This window comes from Colletotrichum abscissum (genome assembly GCF_030869225.1).
Source record: "Colletotrichum abscissum strain IMI 504890 chromosome Unknown Scaffold_8.1, whole genome shotgun sequence".
Classification (NCBI taxonomy): domain Eukaryota; kingdom Fungi; phylum Ascomycota; class Sordariomycetes; order Glomerellales; family Glomerellaceae; genus Colletotrichum; species Colletotrichum abscissum.
In genome coordinates, this window is record NW_026850525.1 from 344,651 (window position 1) to 372,347 (window position 27,697).

The following is a 27,697-nucleotide window of genomic DNA, read 5'->3' on the forward strand; positions in this document are numbered from 1 at the left end:
GCATTTGCGGCTTAGCTCGCTTGTCCGTTCAGCCAGCGGCACCACTTGGTGGCCCGGGTGGGTTCCATAGAATGTGGGAATTGGGATGTGCTGCCGACCAAAAAAGATAGGCCCGCCGTTGCAAATATGAGTAATGATGGGTGAGGAGGGAGTCCGAGGAGGATCGGGGGTTTGGACTGAGTGGACGAACGAGGGAATGGGGAGAGACATGACGGATGGTTGGGCCCAGTTTCTGCACTCGAGTGAGACATGTCGTTCGGGCTTGGGTTGCACAACGGCACGGGAACTGTTCATGGCTGAACTGGCGGGCCGGGGTACGTTGTGTGTGTGAAAGCGAGAGTGAGTGTAAGAGTGAGAGAGAGACATGAGAGAGACACGCCTCATGTTGTGCTGATAGTGCAATATCGAACTGTGCAGCACGTATGGGGGGAAGGCAAGCCGAATGAGACCCGACGGTGTAAAGACCAGACTTGACGAGCAACGAGTGATGAGATGATGAGATTGGACGACTTGGTCTTGTTGTTGACGATGGTGTTGTTGATGTTGTGATGACAATACACTCAACAACACGATGCGATTCGTCATATGCGAGTTCGTGAACGACTGCCGCCGCGTCGGTCTACATCGTGGCCTGCGCCCCCAATCCCCTCATCTTCAGCTATGTGCGGAAGGGGAGAACGCTCTCTTCAGCGGTTGGCAGCTATGCATATGCATGAGCATGAACGCAGATATGGACAGAAGAGGGGACCTTGTGCCACCCGCGCCTATGCCTTGTGCCTGACGCCAATGCTGACTGGCCGCCCCCCCCCCGAGCGAATGAAGGTGATATTGGGAGCCGAGTGCATGAGGGTGTGGGGACGAAGATGCAAGTTGGGGGCAGAGAGAGATTGAAGAACGAGATGTGCTGGGTGTTGGTTGGACGGAAAGGTGATGATTGTGAGCTGCTTCCCCGGGGAGAGGGCCCGAAGCAGGCTGTTCTTTTCTCGGGTGCATGTCTCAGTGGACAGTTCACTCTCACTCTCGCTCTCCTCACTCACTCTCACTCGCTGTAAGTGTATCCTCTCCGCGGCGCCGATGCTGCAGTTGGGCAACGACTCGGCGAGCCAACCTGTATCGATGGGTACCTGAACGGCCCCCCAGCCGCGAGTCCCCGCTGCAGCTATACGGCGGAACTCAGGCGGCTGTGGTTGGCGAGGTGAAGGTACCCTGGACTTGGGTCGGAGACTCATTGGAGGAGACGAATAGCTCTGTCCAGGGTCGGTCTGGACCTTTCCAGCCAGCTAGCCAGCAGAAGAGCGAGCGGTGATGAGTGTGAGGTCAGACGGGCAGACAAAACTCTCGTCTCTCATCCTCATCCTCATCTCATTTCACTCCCTCGACTCGAACGCTCAGGAACCCGAAAAGAAGGCGGAGAGAAGGCGCCTCGACTCGCCTCGCCTCGCCCTCGTCTCCTTGTGACCGGCCGAGCGCACTTTCATCCGTGTCCCTGACAACTCTCCCTACTGCAGTCTGTGCCTCTATTTCTGCCCAGGGCTGGGCCAAATGGCCACGGGAAATACGCCCGTGCAGAGCAGAACAGGGCCGAGGACGAGAAAGAAACAAAATGAAGTGGAATAAAACAAAAACGGGCGCCGTAGTTCCGTCCTCAAATTTGAAGAGATGGCGTGTCTCTCGGCTCAAGCTTCCTCGGCTGGGGGGAGGGGGGCTGGCTAGCTGGCTGCGCTAAGTAAAGCAACGAGAGACTCGGCACTTGCGAATAAAGGAATGCTGCCCATTGGGACGGCACATGGGAATAGCAGATATTTGGGGTTGATAGAAAAGTGCTCGAGCGAGGAGCCGTAAAGAGAAAGAGACAAAGTGCAAAGGCGGACAATTAGGAACGAAATAATCAGAAATAGAGAGCACCAGAGAAGACAAAGCGAAGTCTCGGTTGGGGGTAAATCAGGTCCACAAAGAAAGGGGAAAACAAGATCACACAAATAAAATGTCTTTGCTCACCTTTCGCTGGATAGCTTCCGGCAACGCCTCGAATTCTTGCTTCGTCATCTGCGCCCCAAAGGGCCCTGACGATGAAGGCGACACCGGCGGAGGCGGCACAGTAATTGTTGCTGATCCGGTGGTATTGACCTTTGTCGGCTTCACAGCCATCGTCGCCGAGTTTGCGGCAGACACCGTCGTCGCCGTGGTCTTCTTGCTGCCGCTGCTGTTGCTCTTCTCGTGACTTTTGCCGCTCCTCAGTGTCCACGTCGTCGAGTTGGCGGTCGCGGTCGCGGTAGAGCCAGTGCCAGAGCGGGAACCCGACTCGGAGCTCGTCCGGGGAAAGTGAAAGTGCTGGTGGCTCCTCGACGAGTCGGGCCGCAAGTAGAGGTTATGATATGACGATGACGAAGGGGACTGTTTATGCTGTTGCTGGCTCTGTTGCTGTTGCTGCTGGTTGTGCTGGAGCAAACGCAGATCGGGCGAGCTGTACCCGTCGAGTCCGTGATGCAAATAGTTCCAGAGGCCGTGAGACCGGTCCACGCTATCTTCGCTGGTCCGTCCACCGGCTGCCGTCTCCGCTGTTGCTACTGCTGTCTTCTTGCCATTGCTCTTAGCGGCGTTGTTGTCACCTCCCCCAATGCTGAGAAAGCTGTTGGTAATGGTCGTTGGCGCCATTGTCGCCGTTGTCGTGGTGGCTGTCGATGCCGATGTCGTTGTAAAAGTCAAATTTGTTGCTGTTGTCGTTGTCGATGACGAAAAGCTCGAGCGTGCGGAAGAGTAAAACGAAGTATTATTACGGATACTATTGGAAATAATGTCGGTGCTGGTGCTCCTGGTGGTTCTTGTTGATGAAAGATCTCTGTCGATCTCGTTCTCATCGATCGGAAAGTGCGCAATGGGAACAGAAGAAGGAGACGAGTTATTAGACGAGCAAAGGATAAACTCGTCCGCGTCCGTATCCGTGTCGTCAAGGAAACTTATGAGCTCATGCTGGTCCACGCTGGCAACGCTCCCCATGTCCTTATCCATCGTTGCCGCCGCCCAGGGACGAGGGCGGTGCTGGCATAACTTGTCCTCCTCCATCTCCCCTGGTCCAAACCTACCAGTCGATGGTGACAATCGTGATGGGTCCCACGGCAGCGCACCCATCACGCCAGGTACGCGCGCCGGGGCAGCGAGAGCAATGCCAGCAAAGGCCTTCATTCGTCCACTTGCCCGCTCTTCTTGCTCTGCCCAGGACCTGGACGAGGAGGTCGTCGATGACATCCACAAACTTTCCCCCAATCGCCTTGGGTCCTGCTGGCTAATCCCCAGCAGCACAGTCATGGTTGCTACACTTTGTACTCCGCTGTGAGGCACCAAGTCAGTATTGAGCTGACCTCACAAAGTCCGGGAGTCCCTGCCAGCTGATGGGGGCCTTGTGCCTGTGCCTGGGATGCGTGAAGAGGGTCTTCCTCTTCCTGTTGGTTCCGGATCCACTGGGTGAAGAGGGAACCAGGGAGCAGGGGAACATGCAGCCGAACGGCGAATAGAGTGGTAGCGTAAAGGTAAGGTAAGAAAAAAGTATGGCTCAATCCACCAGCAGGGCTCCAGAGTCTGAGAGCTCAAGAGTCCAAAAAGAGGGTCGCTCTAAGGGACCGGGGTGAAACTCTCGAGAATGGTAGTGATAATGTTGATCACCAACACATTCGGGCATGACTTTGCAATAAAGGAAACATGAAGCATTGCCAACTTGGAGGGCCTAGGAAGGGTTCATCCTGTATTTAGATGTCAATAGCACACATCGAGGACTTCGGCCAGACAGACACAGAGAGATTTGAGGTGTGACCTACATCATATATCTCGTATCCCAATGGTTGCTGCTGACCCGGAACGCCCGTCTCTTGGTTGACGAGACAAGGCCAGCACAGCAAATGAGCTTACAAGAGCTGCATGTAGCGAATTTCACAAGCGCTTCGCGAAGCACACCAAACGCAATTTTAGCAGCAACCGGAAAATCTTCAGCGGTTCTGCAGCTTGTCGAGACGGCAGCCAGTCCAAGAAAGTAAAATGCCTCGAGAGGGAGGGCTGCGTCGGTTTGTCATACGTTCGGGCTGTAGCACAACATTTCCGCTCCTCTGCATGTCTCGCCGTCCCGTGTCCCGAAGCAGTCAAGACCGTCGGTTCGTCAAGCTTTCACAATCATACTATTGTACTGTGATAGACAGCGTGACGGCTTCATCTCCTTACCCCGAGACTTTTTTTATGGTGCGGTTGCACATGGATGCGGCGCCCGCAGATTGCCAGCCCTCCATCTCACTCTTGCAGGAACACACTCTACTGTGGTAGTCTCGGTCTCTGTCGAGTAACGGAAGCAAAACCAAACCACACATCCATCTCGTGAGTCTGTGCTACCTCGTCACTCTGCCCCCCTGCTTGTGTGCCTGAACATCATCATCCACCCCCGAATTTCACATCGTCCCATGTTCAGCCCCAATGCCGTGTCGCGGAGTCCAGCCAAACCTTTTCCTATATACCTCTTCCGCGACGTTAAGTTCAGACGGTCTTCTCTCGCATTCATCCTAGGAACTCTCTTCCTTTGATGGGGCAAATTGTAACCCTGTCAACACGGTACAGATAGACTCGCTGGAAAGTTACATTCACGAGAAATGTCGGGAGTCTCGAGAACGGGATTATGCCACCATCGGCGGCCCTGTTGTTTCCCTGCTGACGGGCGATCATTGGACAAGGTCGTTTAGTCAGTCGACAGAGCCTTATCAGCATGAACACCTAAAGGCAGAGCTCCACGGGACAGCAAAGAAATATGGAATAAGAGAAAAGCATTGTGTATTTTTGTTTCACGGTTTCACCGACGTCGCGGAGGGGACAACCTTGGTTTGCGTAGCGGGAGCACTGATCAGAACCTGAACCTCAGCCCCTTTACGACTAGCTCGAACTTCGGGAAGCACAGAAAGTTTTTGCTTTTTCCTTCTTCCACTCTCGCATCTCTTTCCCTGTCGTGAGATTACGAAACCGGAGAAAAAAACACACAGCAGAAAGCCTGTAATTTATTCGAGGCAAGCCTTGCGCGACGTTGGACGCTTGAGCTAGCAAAGATGAGGAGGACCTTAGGGGGAAAGCCAAGACCAGCCGCACTGCACACTGCATGAGGCTACGGACGTATGAAGGCAAGCTCTCGAGTGTCCGAGATGAACCGTCAGCAGAGGGCATTTTCGTGGCTTTCCGTCCAACAAGGCTGCGTGGCTGCTTGAATCTAGACTCCTAGCCTTCTCTCTCGATTATCGCGGCCCCCACACTACGAGCCGTTGAATGGCTGTGCCCCCTTGCCGTGTTTGGTCACAAATGTCGTAGTCAGCTTCCAGATGCTTGCCTTTTCATCAGCAACACCGGACGGGCCAACGGCCGCCGCTCAGGTATATTATGTCCTAAGGACATTAAGTGATTGTCAGCTATGAGCGCTTACGGAGTTCATGCTCGACGCGAATGTGCCAGTAGGCATTGCGCGTTGCCGTTATAGAGCCCGCATGATATGGAGTGATGTGACGAGGTCCGTAAAGAAAAAGGGGAGCAACTAAGCAAGAAAGCAACCCTACTCCCTGGGGAGGGTTCCTCCGGGAAATACGGACGCAATGAAACCTTCCCTTTCTCTCCTGCGTACCGATCGGCACCTCATTTTGGGGCTCTGAGGTCACAGTCACACCGACACGCCGGGCACAACTCCACGAGGGGAGGAGCCATACGGGTACAGAGGAATAGAGAACTAGAGTCTGGAGGGATACAAAACTTGCAAGATGCAATACGCGCCAAAAGGATGTGCGCCCCTCATTCCACCATCCGACGGAATTCGGCACTTCAGCAACGGTGGCAGAGACTCGAGAGAGGTCATGACGACGCCAGTCTTGCCTTGAACAAGCAATCATACGGGGGGGGCCTTCGACAGGCTCTATTCATACGATAGTTTGCATTGCCGGTGCAACCCCATCCGTGAGTCGCTTGGCTCTTCCGCCTGTGCGATCCCCCGATTCCACTTTTCCCGTCAACAGAACGCCTCCATTCTGGCTCATGAATCGTCCCTTCTTTTTTTGCCTTTTCTGCCTTTCGTCCCGCCGTTGAGTATTGACTCAAGGGGCTTTTTGAGACGAAATAGGATAGCTATATCGCAGATCTTATGGCTCTGGCTCATCCCAAACAGGACATGGCCAGCAGGCTCAGCAGCAAACCGGATGAACCGTTGAAAAGCCCCACGCATAAGGTGAAAGTGGGAATATACCAAATGGGATAGCATAAAGTTGCTGGAGCCCACTGGTATGCAACTTTGTACCGCGAACCCTTCGCAATCAAGGAGACAAAGAAGAACTCCACGCCCATTACGACGCCGATCCCCGAAACAGTGGAGGCCTGTGATTCGCTTTTATGCAGCTACGAGCATCTCCTCGCGTCCCAGCAGTCTGGAAACAAGACTTATCTCGAGTATCGTCAATCTTTGCACATCATCGTCATCGGTGTAAAACCCTACTGTGCTTTCCACGATCCTAGCAGTTGAAGATGAACAGAGAAGGTTCAGGGTTGTCGAGAGCTAAATTTGGAGGGTTTCTTACAGCAAATGTCGAGCAGGTTTTCTCTTCGTTGAAACACCAATTTACAACCCGGCCCCGGGGCTCACAAAGGCCACGCACGACTCGGATTGTGAAGATTGGCGGGGCCCCTCGGCCGAGAACGAGTCAACGTCACCTTGTGCATCATCAATTTGACTCCTTTTTCTTCCCGTTTTTGGAAGTCTTTTTCTTCCCTTGCCTGCAGCCATGGCCCCCGTACGAGTACGGAATCATATGCTTTCTCCATATGTCGTCTCTCGGGTCCATCCTTTGACAAACACGTTATCGCTTCGTCCGTGATCACGAAACACACACAAAAAAATCAAAACATCGCTTTATTCCTCGCCCATGTTTCCGCGCGCAAGAGGAAGCCGAAAGACCCGATGGTGCCCCATTGCTGTCCTCATCCTAGCTCTGTTCTTCCTCCCAGGCTCCTCCACAGCGCTACTTGTAGACCCCCAGAGAATCGCGGGACCTATTCGCTTCCTGGGTTCTCCGTTTCAGCATCTAATTGTCGATAATTTGGGTTACTAGGTTGTTCGTTGGTCATCATCGAACGGAGCCTCATCTCTCCATGGCTGGCCTCCATCAGTCCCTGCAGAAATTCTTAGCGTGAAGGAGGAACGAGAGGCGAGTCTGGACCTTGGCGACGAAAGCAACGCTTGACCGCTTTCGTGATCGAAGCCTGTCTGTTCATCAAGTGTTGATACAACGACAGAAGAACTGACAGAGATTCGCAATGTCCACACCGCAGGTTCGGCATCTTCCAGAATACCCACTGATGATCATGTCAACTCATCTGATCGATTGGCACTCGATTCGAAGAGAAACGATTCCCTTTCTCCCCTCGTTGCCCACCCGTTCCGCTATTTTCTCCAACTTCGGGTCTCCCGCACCGACGGTATGCCCGAGTGGAGGGCCTCACCGCATGCCTCGCTTGTCGACGAAGCCCGAAAAAACAAGCAAACATGCCCTCGCTGGCAAAGCAGGGTTCTTCAAGCAGGGTCTTCGGCACAACTTGAATGATATCCTACTTTACTGGTCCCAGGGTGGTCGAGGGAAGGGGGGTTCCCTTGGTGTGTGCGCCTGTCTGACAGTCTGTACCGGCGGGCCTTTCGAAACCTGGCAAACTGCTTCTTCCTACGCGGCTTCTTCCCTGCCTATAAACGTGTGTTTCTTTGCTTCTTCGCACCTGCTACGCGCATGCGGCACGTTTCGCGACTCTGACGGAAAAGCAACTGCGCAACGGGTCTATTCTTCACCGCCTACTCTCATTTTCAACGTGAGCTGCTCCCTCGAAGTTTGTCCTGTGGGTTCGTCCGTACGAGTGAAAATCCGCGTGATACGAGATTGTCGCCATTCCACACGAAGTTCTTTGCCATGCTGCCTCGACGCGGAATAAGACATGTACACGGAAGTAATTAGCGCTTGAGTCGCACATATCTCTATTCTCTTTACGAATATTGTACTCCGTACTCTCCCGTTCCTTTTGGGAAAGAAAGCAATCAATGGCGAGTCATTGTGATGTCTGGTCGTACGAGGGCTTGAGCGCAGCTTCAGCCTTTTTCTTCAAACTAAGCTTCTCTCCGTTCCTAAAAGGGGCATCATTCGTTCGAAAAAGGCAATTGGTCCCCTTTCCTGTGGATTCGGAACATCGAAGTCAAAAAAAAGTGTCCGGTGGTCAGATGGGTTGAATATGTAGTCACCTAGGGGAGTCTGAGGAGGAGGTGAAGTTATCGACGAAACTGAGTCAAGTTTCAATGTGGCTTGTTGTCTTCCCCGTTGTCAAAGCCACTGCCACTCTCCAACGAAAACGTTCGGGATCTTTTCTGCTTCCCTCCTCTTTCTTAGCTCGCCGCCACGCGCCGATATTGCCTTCTTCGTCTTCTAAGATGCATGCGACTGGTCCATTTCGCTCAACGGCCGAGTTCCCGCCTAAATTATTGCAGCCAGAGAGAAGTCTAGAAACTAACAAAAGATACAACGACCGTGGTTCTCGGCAAATCGGCGAGAAAATAATATTCGCTGCGCTCGATTGTGCTCACAATGCTAAAGTCCTAGAACGGTGGCGTGCATGTTCGTGCCAAACTCCATCCCACGAGCACAGTACTTTGTGCAGTGGCCCTCTACCGTGCCCATCGCCACTATGAACAGAGCTGGGGGCTTCCGGAACTATGCCAATGCAACGTCGCTAAAGGTAAAAAGAACACGATGAGTGAAGACGGAGAAAAGCCAATCTTAACCTCATCTCAGCTAACACCCCCGCCTTTTCTCATAGCCTCCGGGAATGTTACATCAGACATGGAACACAAATCTTTTGTTTGGGAGGGGGGGGGGGGGACCGTTGGCGAACCATGGAAACCAATCTTCTGGGAAACGAGAAGACGGAAATAAACGTCAGGTGAGTGAGAAAAGTCCCGAGAGAAACCTCATTTCGTATTTCCCTCCTCCAGGCTCCTTCACTATCCACGGGTGCGAGTTTTGGGGGGGGGGGGGGGGGGGGGGGAAATCCCCGCCCCCGGGCACAGCAATTTTTAAGCGTCGCAGCACCCCCCCTTCCCATGAAATTCAATCATCATCCCCTCCTCTTACATTTTGCTTTTCCCCCCTCGGGGACAGAGAAGGGCCTTGGAAGTCTCTCTTGATTGTTGTTCTGTTTTGTCTGTTAGCGGGCGTCGGGGGGGGGGGGGTGGCAATCCACGCGCCGCGACTAGACGTTACTATCCGTAGGACAACCCGGCCTACCAACGAAATTGCATTATCACTCCGTTCACTTTGAATCTGATTCTGCGCCCTTGTAGGATGGAAGAGGAGCTGCACGTCATTCGTTGACGTTGTCTTGGTATGTCTCTCAGTCTGTCACTGTGGGGGCTGTTCTTGTGTGTTTGGAATGCAGCAGGAGAGGGCGTGACATGCCAGTAGGCTGTTTCGTTGGCTATACGCAAGCAGCAAACAAATCGAACGTGTCTACTAGGATATTGAAAGACAGCCTCATTCTGCAGAGGTGTAGTAGAAGGCCTCAAGACATGAGAAAGTCGCGGTACACTAAAGTAGTTACATAGTACTACTCCTCGAACATGACTGTTGTCTCTTCCGCTGCTCCCTTCCTTGAGAAATATCTCTGAACAAAAGAGAGATAGTTTCCAGGCTGCCGTACCCGTCTTTCCTGCTCTTCTACCCATCTGATATGAAGTCGCAACACTTTACCCCTCTTTCATCACACCGATTGCCCATCATGGCAATGAGGCTGCAGGACAAACCAACAGCATATGCTTGACGTCCTATTAGGAAATCTCACCTTGGCAGCCTTCAGCCGCCAAACAACAGCTTAGACTGAGAGGGTGTGAGACCCCTGACAAGCAAACATCAATCTTGCCCTTCTCTCTCCAGACACTGTATCCGGCTCAGTTCAGATCGTCCTTCAGGAGCGCATGATATGACTGTCATCGTACCGGGCCGTTCCTTTCTACACGGTAGCAAATCTTCCGTATGGAACGATATCAACGTTTCACAACATGAGACTATCAGATCAGCTCTGGGCACTCTGCTCTTTATATATATAGATGTATGAGATGGTTGAAACCTCTCCCATCAGGAAAACTTTTCACCTCTCCATGGCCATTATAGTACTGCCCGGCCATCAACATCCGTCTCTCGTCACACACGGTGATCACACTGGCCTTACATAAGCCTATACGCGGTCTGCAACCAATCGCCGGCTTCTTTGTAACCACAACCAACAGCGGCAGTCACCAGCCATGCAGTTCAAGACCAGAACGGCCATTGGGTGTGGTGCCGGGATTTGATACGTTGTATGAACAAGGAAAGGAACGCCTCAATCCCGCCAAGCTGTGGACAAGGGCCCTCATCCGTATCCCGCGTAGGCCACCTCTTTCCCACTCATAAGATGTCGTATCAGAGCTGATAGATACTCTAGATGACCGTCATGTCCATAGTTTCGGAAGTTATATTGAGCCGACTCGCAGAGTCTGGACCGGACTCAACCAATGTGTCGGGACGCCCCATCCAGAAAATCGGTTGGTTGGGTCTCGGGAAGAGAGTCGACAGGGTCGTAGTACTCGTACACCTTGTTTTCCTTGTCACGGCCCGTCACTGCAGGTGCCACATACGTTGATATACCCGTCTTGCGGTCGTATGATCTATGAGTGCTTGCCAAGCGCTTGCCACCGCCTCCAGGGAGATCCACTACAAACTGCGGCATCACGAAACCAGCAATCGAACCCCTGATCTTGGACTCCAAGTCGAGAATCGTTTGCAGAGGCGTTCGCAAGTGCTCCACCATCTTGACCATATCACACTGATAGACATAGTACTAGTCCCGTCAGTCCTGTACAGCAGGCATCTCAGGGAGGGGGTTACCTTACCGGGAGTATGTTATTATTCGCTAACTTGCGGATGAGCATTGACATGGTGCCTGCATCATCGTTGACCCCGCGGAGTAGCACGGTCTGGTTTCGTACCACAACCCCGGCTTCGAAGAGCTTCTGGCTAGCTTCCTCACTGACCCAGGAGATCTCATTGGGGTGGTTGAAGTGGGTGTGCAGCGCCACCGTCTTGCCAGCCCTCCTTGCCTTGTTGGACACCGAGACAAGGGCATCTACCCAAGTATCACTGGGATCAAGAATGCGAGTCGGGCAAACGGCAAGTCCCTTTGAGGCAAACCGGAAGCGACGTATGTTGGGCATCGAGATTAGTCTGTCACCAATCAGTTCGATTTGGTGAGGCGCCAAGTAGTACGAGTCGCCTCCAGAGACTACAATGTCCTGCAGATCCGGTGTATTCTCGATGTACTGGAACACCTTCTCCCATCTGGCAAGGATGGGCTTGAACGAATGCTTGTCGACGGTTTCGGTGTTGGCACCTACTGCGTAGGAGCGAGTGCAAAACATGCAGTATGTCGGACAGACGGACACGGCTTCGGAGAGATTGATGTTAGCCAATACATCAAGGAGGGTCTCGCTTGGCATATGTCTCTTGATAGAGCTTACGGAGAAACAAAGCCTTATCTGGGTACCGATGGACCAGGCCAGGGACTGGTGAATCGGCCTCTTCGTGCAGAGAATCAAGTGTCAGCCGCGGATGATCCGGTACCATCGATGACTGAGTCGGGATGAACTGGCGAAAGATGGGATCGTTGCGAGGGTCAGTCCAGTCGATACGACTGAGAATATACGGGCTGTGGCAACTCGAATTAGCACCTCCGCCTGATATCGACTAATATTCAACCCACGTAAGCCGAACAGACATGGTTGCCTTCTTGATTCCTGCGAGGACGTCGTTGACAAGCTCGTTCCGAGGCTCCATTTCACTGCTGGAACCACGGACAGGGATGTATTCGGGCAAGGTCGCATCAAGAAAGCCTCGCAGCTTCGGAAGTCTTTCGACCATGTTTCTACTCTGAACATGGGGGCGGTGTCAGAATGCAATAGGAAACTCAATTGAGAAGGGAGAGACCTGTCAACTTACGCTCCAACGATAACTCAGGAAGTCCTCTGTGGATATATCTTGCCACCATGGGATCCTGCGCCAGAACTCGTCTCGTCTGCCTCGGTCTGATGTTGATACGTCTTCAACATGATCGTGGTACATTGGTTCTTCGATAACCGTTTCAAAGGCCGCGGCTTGAGCTGTCTGCAAACGAGATGGAGTGGCAATCCAGCGAGCTCCTTGGCCACGCTGTGTTGCCTGGATAAAACGAGCCGCTGCCCGAACCGGTACACTAAACGACAACATTATTGTGCTAAAGTTTTCCTAGTCTTGGGGGCACGTTGGGCAGCCAAAGCTCCAGGGAACGGTCGCCGTTTCGTGGGCTTTGCGAAAATCCTCGGCCTTGCCTAACAGCAAGCCGTAACGAGACGGTTGAAATGACCTAGGCTTGGCCAATATGCGGGTTATCACTGCCAGCGTCTTGTCGTATGACTACGGTCAGCACGAGAGGTTGTCTAATAGTGCGTTGGTGGAAGTTCGATGCAGCGAGTCGGAACTGACAGATGGAAAAAGGTGTTGTAATCATCAGATAAGAAATCTCTGCGGGATATCCCGATGCAGGACGGGACGAAGGAGGGCGAGGTAGTGGAGGTGTTGGCATATTTCACTCCTGCAAGAACTGTCTCGACATATGGCCAGATTGGAAAGAACAGAGGGCGTTTCGATCCACCGCCGTCCATAACCGTTGGTGAACAACCAACAGTGTGGCAGGGGGCGGAAGGCAAACACCAAGATCAGCCTTCAGCAAACAGGTTACACGGAGAATTTTCCTTCAACGAAATGGGTATCTACCAGCTCAACGGAAAGTCACGGCCAGGTCCTCCTTCTTTTGATGAACTTCCTGTTCAGCCAACTAAAGGCGACTCGGAAGGTAGGTACTGTACCCAGGAGTAAGCAGACTGTTTGCTATGACTTCTCGGAAAGCGCACCACAACCTCGTCTTGTGTAACCTTCCTCTACTTCGCCATAACTCGGGGTATCTTTTACTAACGGCTTTACTTCCGATGACTAGGAAGTTGCTACGCAGGGTGGCAGTCTAGCTGTGCGTTCAGTCACAGTAGCTCGAGGCATGATGGCGGCAACCCCTTACTACTCTTCCCCGCGGCGCTTGAGGCGAGAGGTACCACCACAACCTTGCATTATTGCCACGTCTCGCGCAAGTGATATGCCCATGAAATCACGCCTATACACGCATTCATCTGCGCAATATCCAAATCGAGCTGCATTTGCATATATCCTGGCTTGGTCCACTCTCCCTCATCGTCAAACGCTGACTTCCTATTAGCTACCGAGTGTCTGGTCACACATGCTAGTCCTTTGTCTAGCATCTCACCTCCGAGAAAAATCCCTCGAGAGCCAGCGGTTGGCGCCCTAGAAACTCTCCACAAACCCAAGACAATGCAGTGCCGGCTGAGCTGCTGTTGTTGCACACCGACTTCCGTATATCATGCACTCGAAACGAATGTCCTGGCCAAGTACACCATGCTATGATACTGGCCTTTGTCTAACAGCATGAGTCCAGTTACATTGCATGGGATATACCAACTACCTCTCTCAACGAGTCAAGGCTAGGTCTCCTGTGATACTTTTAAACTACAACAAACGTTCGGTTGGACCAGGTGTGGGCCCTTGCCTGGGCTTCCCGCTGATCTAACCTTGGAGTTGCCGGACTTACGCCAACAGCAAATTGCATTCCCAAGCTTGGCCTGAGTGAAATCAGGTGGAAAGTGTCCGGGGATTGCCCGTAGCTGTGTTGGTTTACAGCTTACAAAGAAAGAGATGGCACGGCTGAACATAGTGTTAAAGAAGCCCGTTACCCTTGATCCAACCCTCATGAAGCTTATGTGCCAGACTGGTGTATCTACTGTTGTCGTCTCTCTCTGAAGAACAGGAGGGAAAAAAACAGAAAAGAACCATCAGATATTATCAAGTACCTACCACAGCCATGGCCGTGTCTAGACCAAGTCAGCTCGATCAGCGTACAGCATCAGTGTCTCAGGTAGCGGCCGGTCCAAACATGGATGTCGAGGAAACCACACGCTCCAGGGCGTGTGGCATGCCGTCACTCCGCCATAAAACAGGCATAGGGCATGTTCATGGACCCCTCAGCTCTCCTCCTTGTTTCTTCTAGCGGACCTGACTGACCTGACTTACGTCCCTTTGAGCAGATTGCCGTCGCTGCGACCCGTTTCTCACTCCAGCCCCGTTGCCATAACCCGACGCCCGACGTTGCCCCAGACTCAGCAGCCTTCGACGGTACATCATGCCTCTAACGACCAGGTCAAGGTGCTATCAAGAGAGCCCGTAGACGGTGGATGGAGGGCTTGGTCCGTTCTTGTAGGATCAACGGCGTTTATGATCCCGACGTTCGGTCTAATGACGACCGTGGGCATCTTTCAGGTGTATTGGAAGGAAAATCAGCTTGCTCCGTGGTCTAACACGGACATATCCTGGATTATATCCATCTTTGGGTTTCTATCTGTTCTACTCTGCGGCCCCTTTGGCATCCTGTTCGACACGTTCGGGCCCCGATGGCTCGTGACCCCCGCAACAATTGTGTACAGCGCGGCCTTCCTAGGCGTCGCCTTCAGCAGTCAATACTGGCAATTCATGGTCTGCTTCTGTGCTGCCGGTATAAGTGCAGGTAGGTTCTTTGTCCATCTCGGGCAAAGCGTAACTGTCAAGAATTATCCTAACGTTACGGACGTAGCGGCTTTGACCACCACTGCGCTAGCCGTTATTAATCATTGGTTCGACGACAAGAAGGGACTGGCCATGGGCATTTGCACCATGGGTGGAGGACTGGGTGGGGTGATCTTCTCCGTGGTGCTTCGGTTCACCACGAAGAACTTCGAGTGGACGACGGCAAGCCTCATCCACTTTGCCATAATTTGCGCCTTTTTATCCCTCGGGTGCGCCTTGACGAGGCCCAGAGTACTCAAGGCTCGCAAAGGAAAGATGTGGGACTTTGCCTGCTTCAGGCGTTGGAAGTTTGTCCTCTTCACCTTCAGCGTATGCGGTATGGCAGTTGTACCACACCAACTTCATCAAGTATCAGTAGCCCTAATGCAATGTGATGGCAGGCTTCGAGTTGGTGCTGTTCGTAGCGTGGGGTCTCCTGCCCACGTATGCCAGAATAGTCAAGCTCGGCGATGTATTCTACTTGATCCTTGTCTTCAGTGTGTAAGTTCACCACCCCCCTTGATCGCCGTGGAATCTCAGGGCCGGCGCTTGGTTCTTCAGCTTATGCTTTCTCAGGGGGTCTTCCTTCGGCAGGATTGTTCCTGGATATTTCACCGATAAAATAGGCCCCTTCAATGTGACTATACTCATGACAATATTCACAGAAGCGGTCATGCTTGTGTTGTGGCTAGCGTTCGGAGACACGTCCGCGCCTACGCTCTATGCCGTGGCCTTTTGTCTTGGATTCGGTACCGGTAGCTTTGTGTCGACGGCTGCTACATGTCTCGGACGACTCTGCGACCCGCAAGACAGTGGCACATACATCGGCTGCTGCTATGCTGTTGTGAGTCTGGCAACCTTGGTCGGCAACCCAGCCAGTCAGGCTGTCCTAGGGGACGGTGAGGGCAGCCGCCCTCGCTTGATGATTGTCTTTCTTGCGATAGTCCTCGCAATGGCGCTTGCGAGTTGCTGCTTTGTCCGGTGGTTGTGTACGAAACGTAGCTGGAAATGGTTGGCAAAGGTGTGATTCGAAAAAAATTGTTAACACCAAACATCCGACCACGAGCACGAGGGCCGAAAACTCCTTTCTTATTTATAACTGGGGTCGGCAAGGATCCCCTCAGACTGACGATGGAGGATGACTGGGTAGACCGGCAGTCTTGGCTATCCCGGTGAGGCACTGTTCCAACGTGGTTGGCTGACGACGGCGTTGACTATCTGGCTCAAGGAGCGCCTCATGCAGCCCTCGTCGAAATGACTTGCAGGATCGGACCAAAGGTTGCAGGACGATGACCGCCCAACGCAAAGCGGTTACGAGATCGTATGATAACAGAAGAGTGAAGCTGGTCAGAGCCAACGGAATGACATACACCGCAACTTGAACTGTTTTTGGACGCTTTCATGTTTTACTCCCTTAGTAACCTTGATGTCATATACTTACCTACCTTATTTGACCCAAGGGGTTTAGCCAAACTTTCACACCATAGGAATGTGTCCTCGAATCATGTTCGCGCAATGGCTTGATAGTACATTAGGCCCAAGCATGGCGGCCTCCCCTGCTTGTCATCGACTTACCCGGCCGGCAACGGCACAGTGCCTTTCTTGACATACTTACCGTGATGACCATTTCGCATACATGGGTCGAAGATCTGAATATGCAAGTTATCAGACGTGCGTATCTACAATCCCACGGGGAAAGTGTCCGGAATATCCGCCACGCCTTCCAAGGCAAGGAGACATTGTACAACCAACGGGGCTCGACGGGCCAAGACCGGGTATAAGCCAGCTTACCCCGTCTTTTCACAGTTTTCAAGTTTTTGACAACTTGAAAACTATCATTAGGGACTTTGTGAGCGTCGTGGATGAGTGCGGCGAGGAGTCGAATTGGCTGTAGGTGGTTGAGGCTGCTGGTCGATACAAAGGGTAAGATTTCCAGTGGAACGGGTGGATTCCATTACAGTATAGAACGTCCTACTGCGCAAATCACTTGTGAGTCCAACTAAAACCGAAACTGTAGCTCGAGGTCCAACTAGGAGCCGTTGGGGAGTCCCGTCGCCATGGCTCTTGGAACGAGCCTTGACCAGTCGTGGTCTGCCATGGAGACCGCGAGACGAGGTCCGCATCAAGAAATCCGGTAAAATCAGACTCACAACCACTGAAAGTTATCCAAAGGGAAGTTAACGCGACTACAGATATAGACTAAAGTAAGACTAAGGTACGCTTCACCAACAACCGGGGTTTGAGTAAGACTATCGAAAAGATTCGGCCAGTCGCGGAAAATGTGTCCCGCCTTTGAGGTGAATAGGGTGGGAAAGAAGGATTTTGTGAGGGCATGGGAAGACCCAGGGGTGGCAGACTAGTGAGTGAACCCAGTCGCGGACACGGGGTTTTCCGTTGTTGACTTGAGGAGTCCATGCCGGAGTCGGCAGCCTTTGACAATGAAAGAACAGATAGGTTTCGAAGACGTCAACGCCGACTCCTATCTGCCGTTGCCATTCCTGGGCATTTTTCCCAAAAAGAAAGCAGATCGTCACTGCTATGTTCCCGTTCGGGCGCTTATTCCCATGCCCGCTGCGCCGCGAGCTTGCGAGGTGGGACATACGACCCATCCGTTCTCCGGACGCTGTGTGACATTGTACGACGTGGCAACTTGTGGGGGATCAATGGGCGAGACAAAGGTCATATATTCGTACCGTCGATAGGCCCCCGTATGAAGGCAGAATTTGCACTTCGTCGCTTACATCACAACGAAGTGGACCGCCGAGAAGGCTACTGGCCGTCAGTTGATGTTCCATTGAGATAACACTGGGCCGGCTTGGAATAGGAAGTTCGGTGAGCGGTCCGAGTCATTGTTGTAGGTATGTCTTGCACCAAAAAAGAGCCCTCGGTGGGATGATACATAGGGGGGGCCTGGCTCGAGATTGGGATTGACGAAAGGAACACAGGGGCGCGAGGCGTTCGGACGAGACCAGATCCGCGAGACGCGGTTCCTCTGCAAACGGCCAAGCCACACCCGTTGGAATGGAAAGAAAAGCAATCCCAGGGCTTTGCACCGGCTCGATTTCTTGATCCTGCCAGGGCGGTGGTTTCGGCGCGGCCCGTTAGCCCAAGTTTTTGGGGAGGGGGAAACGACGTGATCGACTGTCTTTGTTATTCTGGATCAGAAATGTCACGATCGAGAAACTAGTCAAAACCTTAAACAGCGGTCGACGTTTTTGACTCTGACGCTCCGTCATGACATTTCTGATTCTATTTGGGATAATTGTGTAAGGGAGAGCGCCACTTTGCTATACCGAATCCGCTTCGATATGGAGACCGGGTGTCCAAGCTCGAAGACATGCTGGATTCCGCCCTCTGGCCCCCCCTTGGAAGGTGGACAAATACCTGTTGCTTATCTCGCGTGCCAAGGCGAGATGAATGTCTGATTTGAAGTGTAAACTTACAAGGGGGGCAGAAGAGCCGAGACGGTGACGCAGAGGTTAACGGATCGGGAAGACCTGGTCGAAGCCCCTATTGTGAATATTGAGATGTGAGCACCACAAAGGCCCGGGGAAGATCTCAGAGGGTCCTCGGTGTGCTCTCCCGTCCACGAAGATGGGACACGTTTTCTTGGTCTCACTACGTGCTCACCGTCAGACTGCGTCCTGCAGGCCAGAGACATCAGATCAGGTCGGCGGGCGGGCGCCGACGTGACATCTCGAGCATCGTAGCGCGACTTCTGTAGTCTAGCCCCGGAGATCATAGTCATTGTTTCGGCCGTAAGGGCCCTGGAGAAGTTCGAGAGTGTTGTAATAGCGTTCAAGGGTGGTCGACAGCTAGACCAAAACCATCTTGACCGAGGGAGGAGACAAACAAGGCCCGAGAAAGCCCTGTGGGGGTCGCTCAGCTGCCACGTTCAGGTCGCTACGAACCGCGGCATTTATACACGGATGTTTCACTGGGTAGCTGTTTATGGACACATTCGCGTGTGAGGATAGCTACATATAGTATGCCTCCTCCGTCACCAATCGCGGCTAGAGGCTCTGCAACAATGTGTAGGAAGGGCCATTGCCATGCTCGAGTGCCTTTGCCGAAACATGTTTCTCCGCCTTGTTGGACTGTTTCCTTCCGTTTACTTGTCTCTGTCAGAAAAGATCTTTTATGAGTCGCCGGGATGTATGTGGAGGATGCTACTCGCACAAAGGAACGCAGCTATATTGGTCTGCATTCCCCGAGATGGATGCCAATTACGTCCTAAGTTCAAACCAACCTATCCGGCAGGCGACAATGCTAGCGCAATACGACCGAAATCCTGTTCCTCTCCTCGGGGTACATGAAAGAAAGTAATCACGATGCTCGTCACTTATGGTATCTTAGCACGCGCGTTGGAGGCATGCCCCCTGAAGTGCTCTCTGTTGTGTGCCTGTGTTCCGCCACCACCCAAGGCGGCCAAAATGAGGGGTTCGAACTCAACCATCCAATACACATGAGGAGCACCAGCTGGATCTTCTGCAAAGTCATCATTAGAATCTGGAGGTGTGCGTTACCACCCCTGTCATGCCGCCTGTCACATTCATGGCACTTGTCGGCTCGGCGAGCCTTGTCACGGCGCCCTCCTCATCGCTGGCCGTACCCCCGATTCTCTCGACAGGATAGGAGAAGAGCTGGAAATGCCATAATTGAACTGTCCCCTCCCCAGCGCCCTTATGTCCCTTGGACACGACTCTTATCAGTGAAGCTAAATGAAAAGGAAACAGTGAAGGATCTTCTTCAGAGGGGTCACTTCTCCGCTAAACCGGTCTGCTGGGCGACAGCAAGGATCACGTTCCCTCCCGAAGCTCTTTCCCTTTCGCAAAAATTCCGAGACTCTGTCTCTCGAATATGTTCTGGGTGTGTTACACATGGTCCCGAGTCCCTGGGTAAGGCCCGTGGGAGGTTTGGCTTCGTTTGTGAACCTTCAACCTCAGGAGGTAAGAAGCCTCCGAGTTCAATAAACAGGGCTTTCGGACCACGCCCTATCTGAAGTTGACTTCTTGTGCATCGTAGCCTCCAGTCGTTTCTCGTCGTTATAGAAGTTGGCCAACGCTGCATTTACACGACCACGTAGCATCTGGAAACTACGTAGAACGCCTCCTTCTATCCGCATAGCCCGGGCTTTCACAATACCGGTACTCCTTTGGCATTATATCCGCTGCATATAGTCGCTAGGTAGTCTCGGGTGTAAGCAGTGCCGTATGTACCTTTCGTGATACTGGACATTTGTGTACTTTATGACAATGCTTTGATGACCGCTCACCCAACCGCCTGAAAGGCAGTTGCCTCTCTGACTCTTAGCATTCTGCCCTGATTCAAAAACACTAGAGCCATGCTTCGGCCTTGTTAAGCTACTTCTTCAACATATTTCACATGTTTCGTCAGCAGCCCGAGGAGGTATCTCATATAATATACGAATACGGAGCTTTCACTAGGTCATACATGGGTTCCTGCTCGAGTAAGGCCTGCCCGACTCTCCGCTAGCCCCCTTCAAAGACCTCCTCAGGCTGATAATGACACTTGCCAAACGAGTATCCAGGCACCTCTTTAGCTTTCCCATACCCTGAAACGGCTCCCCTACAACTAAGCTACTTGCTTCTTTCGCGCCCCGAAATTGCGCTTCCACATTCCCTTTATATTCCTCAACCCAGATTCTCAGGATGCTAAATCGGATTCTTCGGGTTCCAAAAGAGTTCCTCTACTGTATTCATCAAACCAGACCCTCGGATCGTTAGGGTAGATTCTCAAACTCTTATACCAGAGTACTGTCAGTCAAACCTTCACTATAACCGAACGCTACTCCTTAAACTCGCCAACAGTGTCCTCAAGCGCAGTCATGACCTATTACACGGTGATTCAGCAGTAGGTAGAGCGCTACCTTCGACGTGGTAATTGGAGACACCGACACTCTGACGGAGCAATTGCAAAGGATTTAGGCTGCGCCAGTCGGACTGCCACTTTCAGATGTACGTAGGCGACGGATCTCAGAGTAAGCATCGGCTTCCAATCCCTATACACACCTGTGAGATGCACCACAGTACTGCTACAACGACTAGCTGCCCGTCGACCGTCTGCGAATGTCGATCGCCCTTGAGTTCACAGGCTCCAAGTACCAGGAGAACCGGGCTGACGGTCACGCAAAGCCTGTATTGGGCAAATTATCAACTTAGTAGTCAATGCAGGTGGATGATGAGCTATGGAAGTTTATTTCCAGGCTATGGAACTCAACTTCGCCACGAAGTCACCATGAAGAAAGATACTATCAATCTACTGGAGATGCTCGTGGTTTGTCTACGCTTAGGACTCGGTCGAACCCTACGACAAGCTGCATCGTGGCACTATAAGCGGCGGCACTGTAGAGGAATCAAGATTTGAGACAACTGAACATAGTTCAGTGAGCGTCTACTTGACGTTGTCAGAGTTCAAAGATCCCCTTCTTCCCCTGAAACGTACTCTGGCCCGGGATATTAACCACCTAGCCTCGGCCCGGGGGGGAAGCCTTACGAGCCCCCCACAAACGACCACCAGTACTATGCAAACAACCCCCGATTCTATTACATGGTCCCTGATGGCAACTGGCTTTTGTGAACTATCCCTGGTTCTCATAGCGAATGCAAGGCAGACAATGCCTCTTCCGGCTTTGGGATATACGGAGTAGAATTTCCTCAAATGCAGTACAAAACCCAAACTCTCCCCCCTGCAATATCCTCAGAGAAATCATCACCACCCCTAATCGACGGCAACAAACAGACACCACATGTTCGACGATATAACATCATCAACAAGACCGTTGTGAAACCAAACGGCCCAAAAAAACGGCGCCACACCGTTGGCGCTTACGGCCGTAGACTCCTGTCCGTGTGGGCGCGCAAAGCTTAAAAATCGCAAGTGCGACGACGCCGTCCAAGTCTCGAGACGACGCTAGACTGCCGGCCTAATGGCAGCATATTGGTCAGTGAACGAACAGGAAGATTTTTTTTTTCTGTTAAAAAAAAGCACCTGCCTAAATCCAAACTTGTGAGCACTTAGCTCGACTAAAGGTGCTCTTAGACTCTTCCTGGCCCCAAGCTAACAACGGAGAATTATTTGTCAATTCCTTAGCTTGACTAACGGGTATCTCCGTAAGATCGGGCAGGTTGTCATGGCGCGCGCGCGCTTGCGAGATCTCGCTGCCTTTTCCATAGTCGGCGATTCTTGCGCTCGCGTTCCCGAGTCTGTAGGTACGTGACCTCGGACCGGCGGTCGGTGACAACAAGTCAAGATCGTTCAGCAGGGCTTGTGCACATTGAAACCTGGTATCATATTCGATCATTAATAAGACAGCACATGTGTCAATCTCCCCAACTACCCCGGCAATGCCCCTTTTCCCAAACCTTGACCACTAAACCCCCTATTTCTCAAAGCCCAGCCAATACACTTTGGATGCCAACGCTACTAGCATCGTCGCGACGTTGCACAAATGCCTTGAAGTCGGCCTTGGTAAGCTTCTTGCCCTGGCCAGAGGGGCCCGCCGCGAGCGTGCGAGACTTCTCCCTCAGCGCCTCGGGTCCGACAATGAAGAGGGAGCCAATATCAGTGAGAAGCTCGGCCGAGGTTTCTACGTCCGGTGCGAGCGACCACTCCTTGAGAGTGGAAGAGTACTTGGACAGATCCTGCGCGACCATGAGTCCGCCCGTAGCATTGACCTGGAACTTTTTGAAGTGGTCAAAGAGCAGAGCCAGGACGGCGAGTGCGACCTCGGAGCTCCAGACCTCCAAGTTCTGGCCGTCCACAGCCTGGGCGGCGTGCTTGGAGACGCGGGAGAGAAACTGGCTCATTTGTAAACAGGTGGGCGTCTGAAGTGAATCCAGATCTGCGTCGCGAGGACGGAAGTCAAACTTCTTCTGACTGGAAAGAGAGCGCGTGACCCAGTTGGTAACGACATCGATGGAGCTGCGCATCACGGCGTTCGTCTTGCGCTCAATGCCGTCAATGGCGGATTTTGTCTGCGTGGACATGCTGCGGCGGACTGTCGTGTTGGATTCGGCCAGCTTGATCAGCACAGTAGTAATGAAGCGTTCCATGATACTAGTGATGGTCACCGCGGGACGGATTGAAGGGAGGTAGCTCAAGTCTGGTTCCGACTTGATATTTTCCTGAGAAGTCGCCTGGTCGAGCGCGGCGTCCAAAGCCGTCTCCACATAGACGCGACCCATTGTTGTGAGCAAAAGGTTTAGGAGAACGTTGACGTCCTTTGGTGTATCGGCGGGAGAGCCAAGTTCTAGGGTTCTTCGGACGGATTCCGCGAGCCACTTCATCATTCTCTTGGCATTCGCTATGCTCAGAATGCCGTCTTCTTCTGACACCTCAACGTCGTTTTTGTTGTCATTGTTGTCTTGTATTCCTGCAACACGAAGCATCATAGCCTTCTGAGTGGCTGTTAACTCAGAGGAGTCGAGGCGCTCGAGATATGCATCCTTGGCCGACGATAGCATTTGTGAACTCTGTTGTGCAAGTGAGGCCATGAAGCCAGTCGGTGCCTTCTTTCTCTTGGAGTGGTATGTTGTGAATTTGAAGAGCAACGAGTTGTACGTTTCCTCAAGACTCTTCCTCTCTCGGTCAATGTATGAATTACCAACAAGGTAGGGAACGAAAAGTTCCTCCATCTGCTGGTCCAGTGTCTGGGAGATTTGGGGGGAAGCCGGTTCCGGGTGTTCGGTAAGGCCGTGTGATTTGAGGTCTTCGATCAAAGAACTGATGTATGTCCTCGATGAGTGCAGTGATCTGAGGAATGCCAAGGAAGAGATTTCGTTGGCCTTGTCCAGCACCATCTCGAGCCTTTGTTGAACAGACTGCTGGAACACTCGCTGAATGAATTTGATCAAAACAGTCTCGTAAAAAGGGAAGGCGCGCTTGATGATGAAGGATTCCTCCTGCATGACGAGTTTGACCTCGTCAACGAGAGATTGTAGGCTGGCTTCGACGCCGGGTGGTTCAGAATCGGGATCTGCAATCTGTTCCCATGTGTCGCCGTCCAACATAACTTCATCCGAAATCAATTGGTCTCTGTCGATGAAGAACTGGTGCTGATTGACAAAGGTCGCGATGACGCTGGAGCCACCGTTGAAGTCGTACAGGACCTTGGAGCACTCCATCATGTCGTCGAAGTTTTGGCGTCGGTAACTGCTGTTGAACTGCTTGAGAAGCTCCTGCTCCAAAGACTCGGAGAACTTCTCGAGTAGTTCTCTCGTGTTGTGCACGCGATTTGTTCCCGTGACGCCGTTCGTAACGCCGTTTCCTCGGAACCCGTTTGTACCATTCGTCTGACCCCAAGAGGTCGGGTCTAGCCGCTGACTGATTCGCATGAGCTGTCGGGAGATTACTGCGCATCGGACCTTGTTCTCGGCTCCTCCCTGTCTCTGGATCTCCTCTAATGACGTGAGCTGGCCCGTCTCGCTAACCTCAATCCAGCATTGGATGAGGAAGTTGGCATCCTGGGCTCGCCTCCGTTTTCTGTCCAGCTCTTCAAGCTTCTCTCCAATCTGCACAGCAATATTACCGCCTGCTTCTTGTCTCGCACTTCTGTCGCCGTTTGTCGCGGATTGGTTTAATGATAGATCGAGTGCTTCGAAGGAGGCCATGGACTGGTCGAGCTTTCGACCGAGGGTATCGAGTGTTTGATCATGCTGGGCTTCGGCCCTTCGTACATTGGACTGGAGTTCCGATTCCTTCTCCTGGAGTTCTTCGGACAACGATCCAAGCTGCGACAGCGCATCTGCAGAGAGGGGTTAGTGAGGAAGGCACGAGACGAAGGGAACGAAGCTGCCGTACTCTCAAATGTGCGAATGAGTGGCTTGGGGTCAAAGGCGGGTTGCGATGGACCTGATCGGCGGTTCGCAGGCACGGCATTCTCGGCAAGAGTGTCGACGAATTCGCGGACCACGAAGTCCTGGTTCGAGAAGTCCTCGAGGGTGAAGCTGGGCCCTTGAGGGAAGAGGGACTTGGCCCCAGAAGGGGCCCGTTCCATGTTGGCGGTCGGGCAGAAAGCGAATATACTTGTGCAGATTCAATCGAATGGCAATTTGCTACATGGCTCTTGAGTCTTGGTATTGTGTAATCGAATTGTCGTCGGCAGCCTGTCGCTCAATGTGTGGTATCGCGGTCGAGGTTGTGTTTCGGGAGCACGGGTATCCGCGTTGCTGCTCCCAGCGAGTGACGAACTGTCTGTCCCTTGCTTGAGCTTGGACCACTGCAAGTCACTGCCCCGCCTTTGTTGGTCTGTGTGTACTTGATCTCGACGATGTCACGTGATGGAAATCACCACCAAAAATGGTGATTATCAAGGATCCTTTCTTTACTATATAGATATTCAAACGAGCAATTCAACGAGACTGCCCAGGCTAGTTCCTCCCACCGGCTTACTAGGCACATCTACGGATGTATCCCGAGGCAGAGAAAACATACCTAGTATGAACGTCAACTGTCGATATCCTGGGGAGCTGATGCCCTCTTTAACGCAGGACCTCAATCAATGGCAAGCTGGTAAACCTCTGATTTGATTGCTCCGGCCCTCACGACTCTGTTGGAGGCTTCTATATACTCAATTGGGGCCTTGAAGTACTTTGTGATACTCCAAAAACTCACTGCCGACTATGTGCTGTCTAACAATCGCCGTCTCAAGATGACTTGATACAAGACCCTTTGCTAGGTTGAAATGTCCATCATCCCTGTACACCTCACTCCCGTCTTCGGGAGGCTCAGAGGCATTTACCAAGATACAGATGGGCTCTACCTCCGCGCAACGTTGCTCTCTACCTGCCTGCCAAGAAAGCAACGGGCAGACATAGGCAGCAGGTGGGCCCTGTCTAATAGTTCGCCCTTAGTCTCATCGCATAGACATATAAGTCTCCCACGACATCTTCACATCCTTAACTTCGACAGCATCATCTTTTATCTTCCTTATTTCACATATGTAATTTGACCTTCACTCTCTAGTCGCCATGGCCGTGGAACACAAGCCAGCCGAGGAGACAGACCGCCTTAGTCTCCTGCCAACAGAGCTCCTCATAGACATCATCGAGCATGTAGACGTCGCTTCTCACCTGAACTTTGCCTGTACCTGAAAGAAGATCGCCAAGTGTTCAGCCGGAGTTCTTCGCCGTCACAGAGAACCCATGATAAGTACGGCGTCATCTCAGACCTCCAGCCGGCGACTATACCCACATTGTTGCGAAATGTTGTCATGCACAAGGACCCTTGGATCACATGACACATACGCTCACTCGAGATATGGGGTAGCCGAAGGTTTTGGGAAGACTGGCGGCCGTTCAACCTCGTCTGGCTTTGGCCGCGAGAACGTTTTGACGAAGATGCGCAGCCGTTGGAGTGGACGCTGGAAGATAAGGAGCGGGCGGAGTACATGCGACTTTTCAAAGATATATATTTCATCCGTGTTTCGACGATACGTGTGTGGCCGACCAACAACTCGACGAGGGCTACGATGGCATCCTCAAGATCTTACTTATGGCTATATGCCCTCACCTGAGTAGTGTGAAATACATTCTGCGCGACGAGGGCACCAGGTGAGCCTGAACCTAGGATCTGCACAAAGCTACGTTCTAACGCATCTGGTTTAGAGATGACAGCCTCAAATGGCTCACTTCGCTCATCGAAATGAGTCACCTTGCCGGATCCTGGGCACCAGGGCTACGCGCTCTTCGTGAGGTCTCCATCGGAGTGCGCTCCGGAACTTGGCTAGACTACGACCGTAAGGTCAATCGTCGCCCCGATCTCCTAGCAAGTGTACTTAGGCTCCCCAGCATCGATACCGTCTACTTCCTCGGCGTCTACGATCGGGAGGGCGATCGTATCAATGATTTAGCCCGCGGCCTGACACGCGGCTGCTGAAGCGTACAGCACCTGTTCATCGACAGCGGAGAGTTTTTGAGTCCAGGGTTCTGCTCAGCCCTCCTCAACGCCCCTCGCTCCCTCAAAACCCTCCGCCTCTGCGGCAACGTCAGAGGTGATCAGGACTGCTGGCACGAAATCGACAGATTCCTGCTCAAAGCACGCAACGCCCAGGCTGGATCTCTCGAGAGTATCATGCTCTACGGAGCGTGGGGGATGGAAACTGCTCGCAAATCCGGCTGTGACCTGTATCACCTCCATTTGCCCGAACTCAACACATTTCCACGCCTCCGGCCAGTCTGGCTCGACAACGCCGACTTTCTCAAGCAGGCAGACAGCTACGATATGTACGCGATACCAGACCTATGGCAAACGCCCGCCGAAGCAGCGCTAGAGTGGATTATCTCCCGCCTCCCCGCGTCGATGGAGGTTCTCTTCTTAGGTAACTCGGTGGAGCAAAGTGACCCAGAAAAGACAGAGGATCTCCTCATCGGCCTTCTCAACTCGGACAGATTCCCAAAATTGAAGGCACTTTTCATCGAGGATGACGTGGTCCGACGAGATCGGTGCGGCCGGGCGCGTTGCTCCAACCACGAGCCGCCCAACAATCTTTACTTCCAGCGCCTCATAGCCGTGGGCGAGAAGCGCGGGGTCGACGTGGATTGTACGGCTAGCAGGTCCAGGAAGAGGATTCACAGCGAAGAGGATATCGGGCTCTCTGCTGCCCCGGATTACGCGGCCGCGCTGAAGTCTTTGCCCTTGGACTCCTCGATCCATGGTTCCGGCGCGCGAGAGTTCAATGTGTTTGGAGGCGAGTGGCAGCTCAAGGGGTGCGGTAACTGTGGCGAGTGCGAGAAGTGTTTCCAGGCGTACTCTGAGGAGAGTTGGAAGGCGAGAGGGAAAGGAATCGAGACATGAATTGAAGATTGAGCTGCATGCTCAAATATGTTGTCTCTCAATTATCCTTCCTTGGGTGTGTAATCATAGTCCTCGTTCTGTCACTTGATCAGCTCTAAAATTCGTCATCTGGCGAC

The 27,697-nt window shown here is 52.6% G+C and overlaps 8 protein-coding genes across 8 annotated transcripts; 4 read left to right on the top strand and 4 right to left on the bottom strand.

Annotated features, from left to right (window-relative positions):
* Positions 1-764: 764 nt before the first annotated feature.
* On the bottom strand, positions 765-3,493 carry CABS01_04136 (uncharacterized protein; the record flags this gene model as incomplete). Its single annotated transcript, XM_060537507.1, has 4 exons — positions 765-1,280; positions 1,999-2,439; positions 2,884-3,220; positions 3,360-3,493. The coding sequence occupies 4 exons, from the start codon at positions 3,491-3,493 to the stop codon at positions 765-767; spliced, it is 1,428 nt and encodes a 475-aa protein (XP_060390352.1).
* Positions 3,494-10,575: 7,082 nt separating this feature from the next.
* On the bottom strand, positions 10,576-12,329 carry CABS01_04137 (L-lysine 2,3-aminomutase; the record flags this gene model as incomplete). The annotated part of the gene is made up of 5 exons (XM_060537508.1): positions 10,576-10,893; positions 10,961-11,511; positions 11,585-11,772; positions 11,827-11,993; positions 12,063-12,329. 5 exons carry the CDS (start codon positions 12,327-12,329, stop codon positions 10,576-10,578), a joined length of 1,491 nt encoding a protein of 496 aa, XP_060390353.1.
* Positions 12,330-14,028: 1,699 nt separating this feature from the next.
* CABS01_04138 (uncharacterized protein) lies at positions 14,029-15,792 on the top strand (the record flags this gene model as incomplete). Its single annotated transcript, XM_060537509.1, has 5 exons — positions 14,029-14,132; positions 14,252-14,727; positions 14,794-15,102; positions 15,167-15,266; positions 15,342-15,792. The coding sequence occupies 5 exons, from the start codon at positions 14,029-14,031 to the stop codon at positions 15,790-15,792; spliced, it is 1,440 nt and encodes a 479-aa protein (XP_060390354.1).
* A 592-nt stretch (positions 15,793-16,384) lies between these two features.
* On the top strand, positions 16,385-16,546 carry CABS01_04139 (uncharacterized protein; the record flags this gene model as incomplete). Its single annotated transcript, XM_060537510.1, has 1 exon — positions 16,385-16,546. One exon carries the CDS (start codon positions 16,385-16,387, stop codon positions 16,544-16,546), a length of 162 nt encoding a protein of 53 aa, XP_060390355.1.
* Positions 16,547-18,204: 1,658 nt separating this feature from the next.
* CABS01_04140 (uncharacterized protein) lies at positions 18,205-18,513 on the bottom strand (the record flags this gene model as incomplete). Its single annotated transcript, XM_060537511.1, has 1 exon — positions 18,205-18,513. The coding sequence occupies one exon, from the start codon at positions 18,511-18,513 to the stop codon at positions 18,205-18,207; it is 309 nt and encodes a 102-aa protein (XP_060390356.1).
* Positions 18,514-19,077: 564 nt separating this feature from the next.
* Positions 19,078-19,767, top strand: CABS01_04141 (uncharacterized protein; the record flags this gene model as incomplete). Its single annotated transcript, XM_060537512.1, has 1 exon — positions 19,078-19,767. The coding sequence occupies one exon, from the start codon at positions 19,078-19,080 to the stop codon at positions 19,765-19,767; it is 690 nt and encodes a 229-aa protein (XP_060390357.1).
* Positions 19,768-22,174: 2,407 nt separating this feature from the next.
* Positions 22,175-24,783, bottom strand: CABS01_04142 (exocyst complex component Sec10; the record flags this gene model as incomplete). Its single annotated transcript, XM_060537513.1, has 2 exons — positions 22,175-24,531; positions 24,588-24,783. 2 exons carry the CDS (start codon positions 24,781-24,783, stop codon positions 22,175-22,177), a joined length of 2,553 nt encoding a protein of 850 aa, XP_060390358.1.
* Positions 24,784-26,279: 1,496 nt separating this feature from the next.
* Positions 26,280-27,581, top strand: CABS01_04143 (uncharacterized protein; the record flags this gene model as incomplete). Its single annotated transcript, XM_060537514.1, has 3 exons — positions 26,280-26,338; positions 26,393-26,558; positions 26,673-27,581. 3 exons carry the CDS (start codon positions 26,280-26,282, stop codon positions 27,579-27,581), a joined length of 1,134 nt encoding a protein of 377 aa, XP_060390359.1.
* Positions 27,582-27,697: the final 116 nt, after the last annotated feature.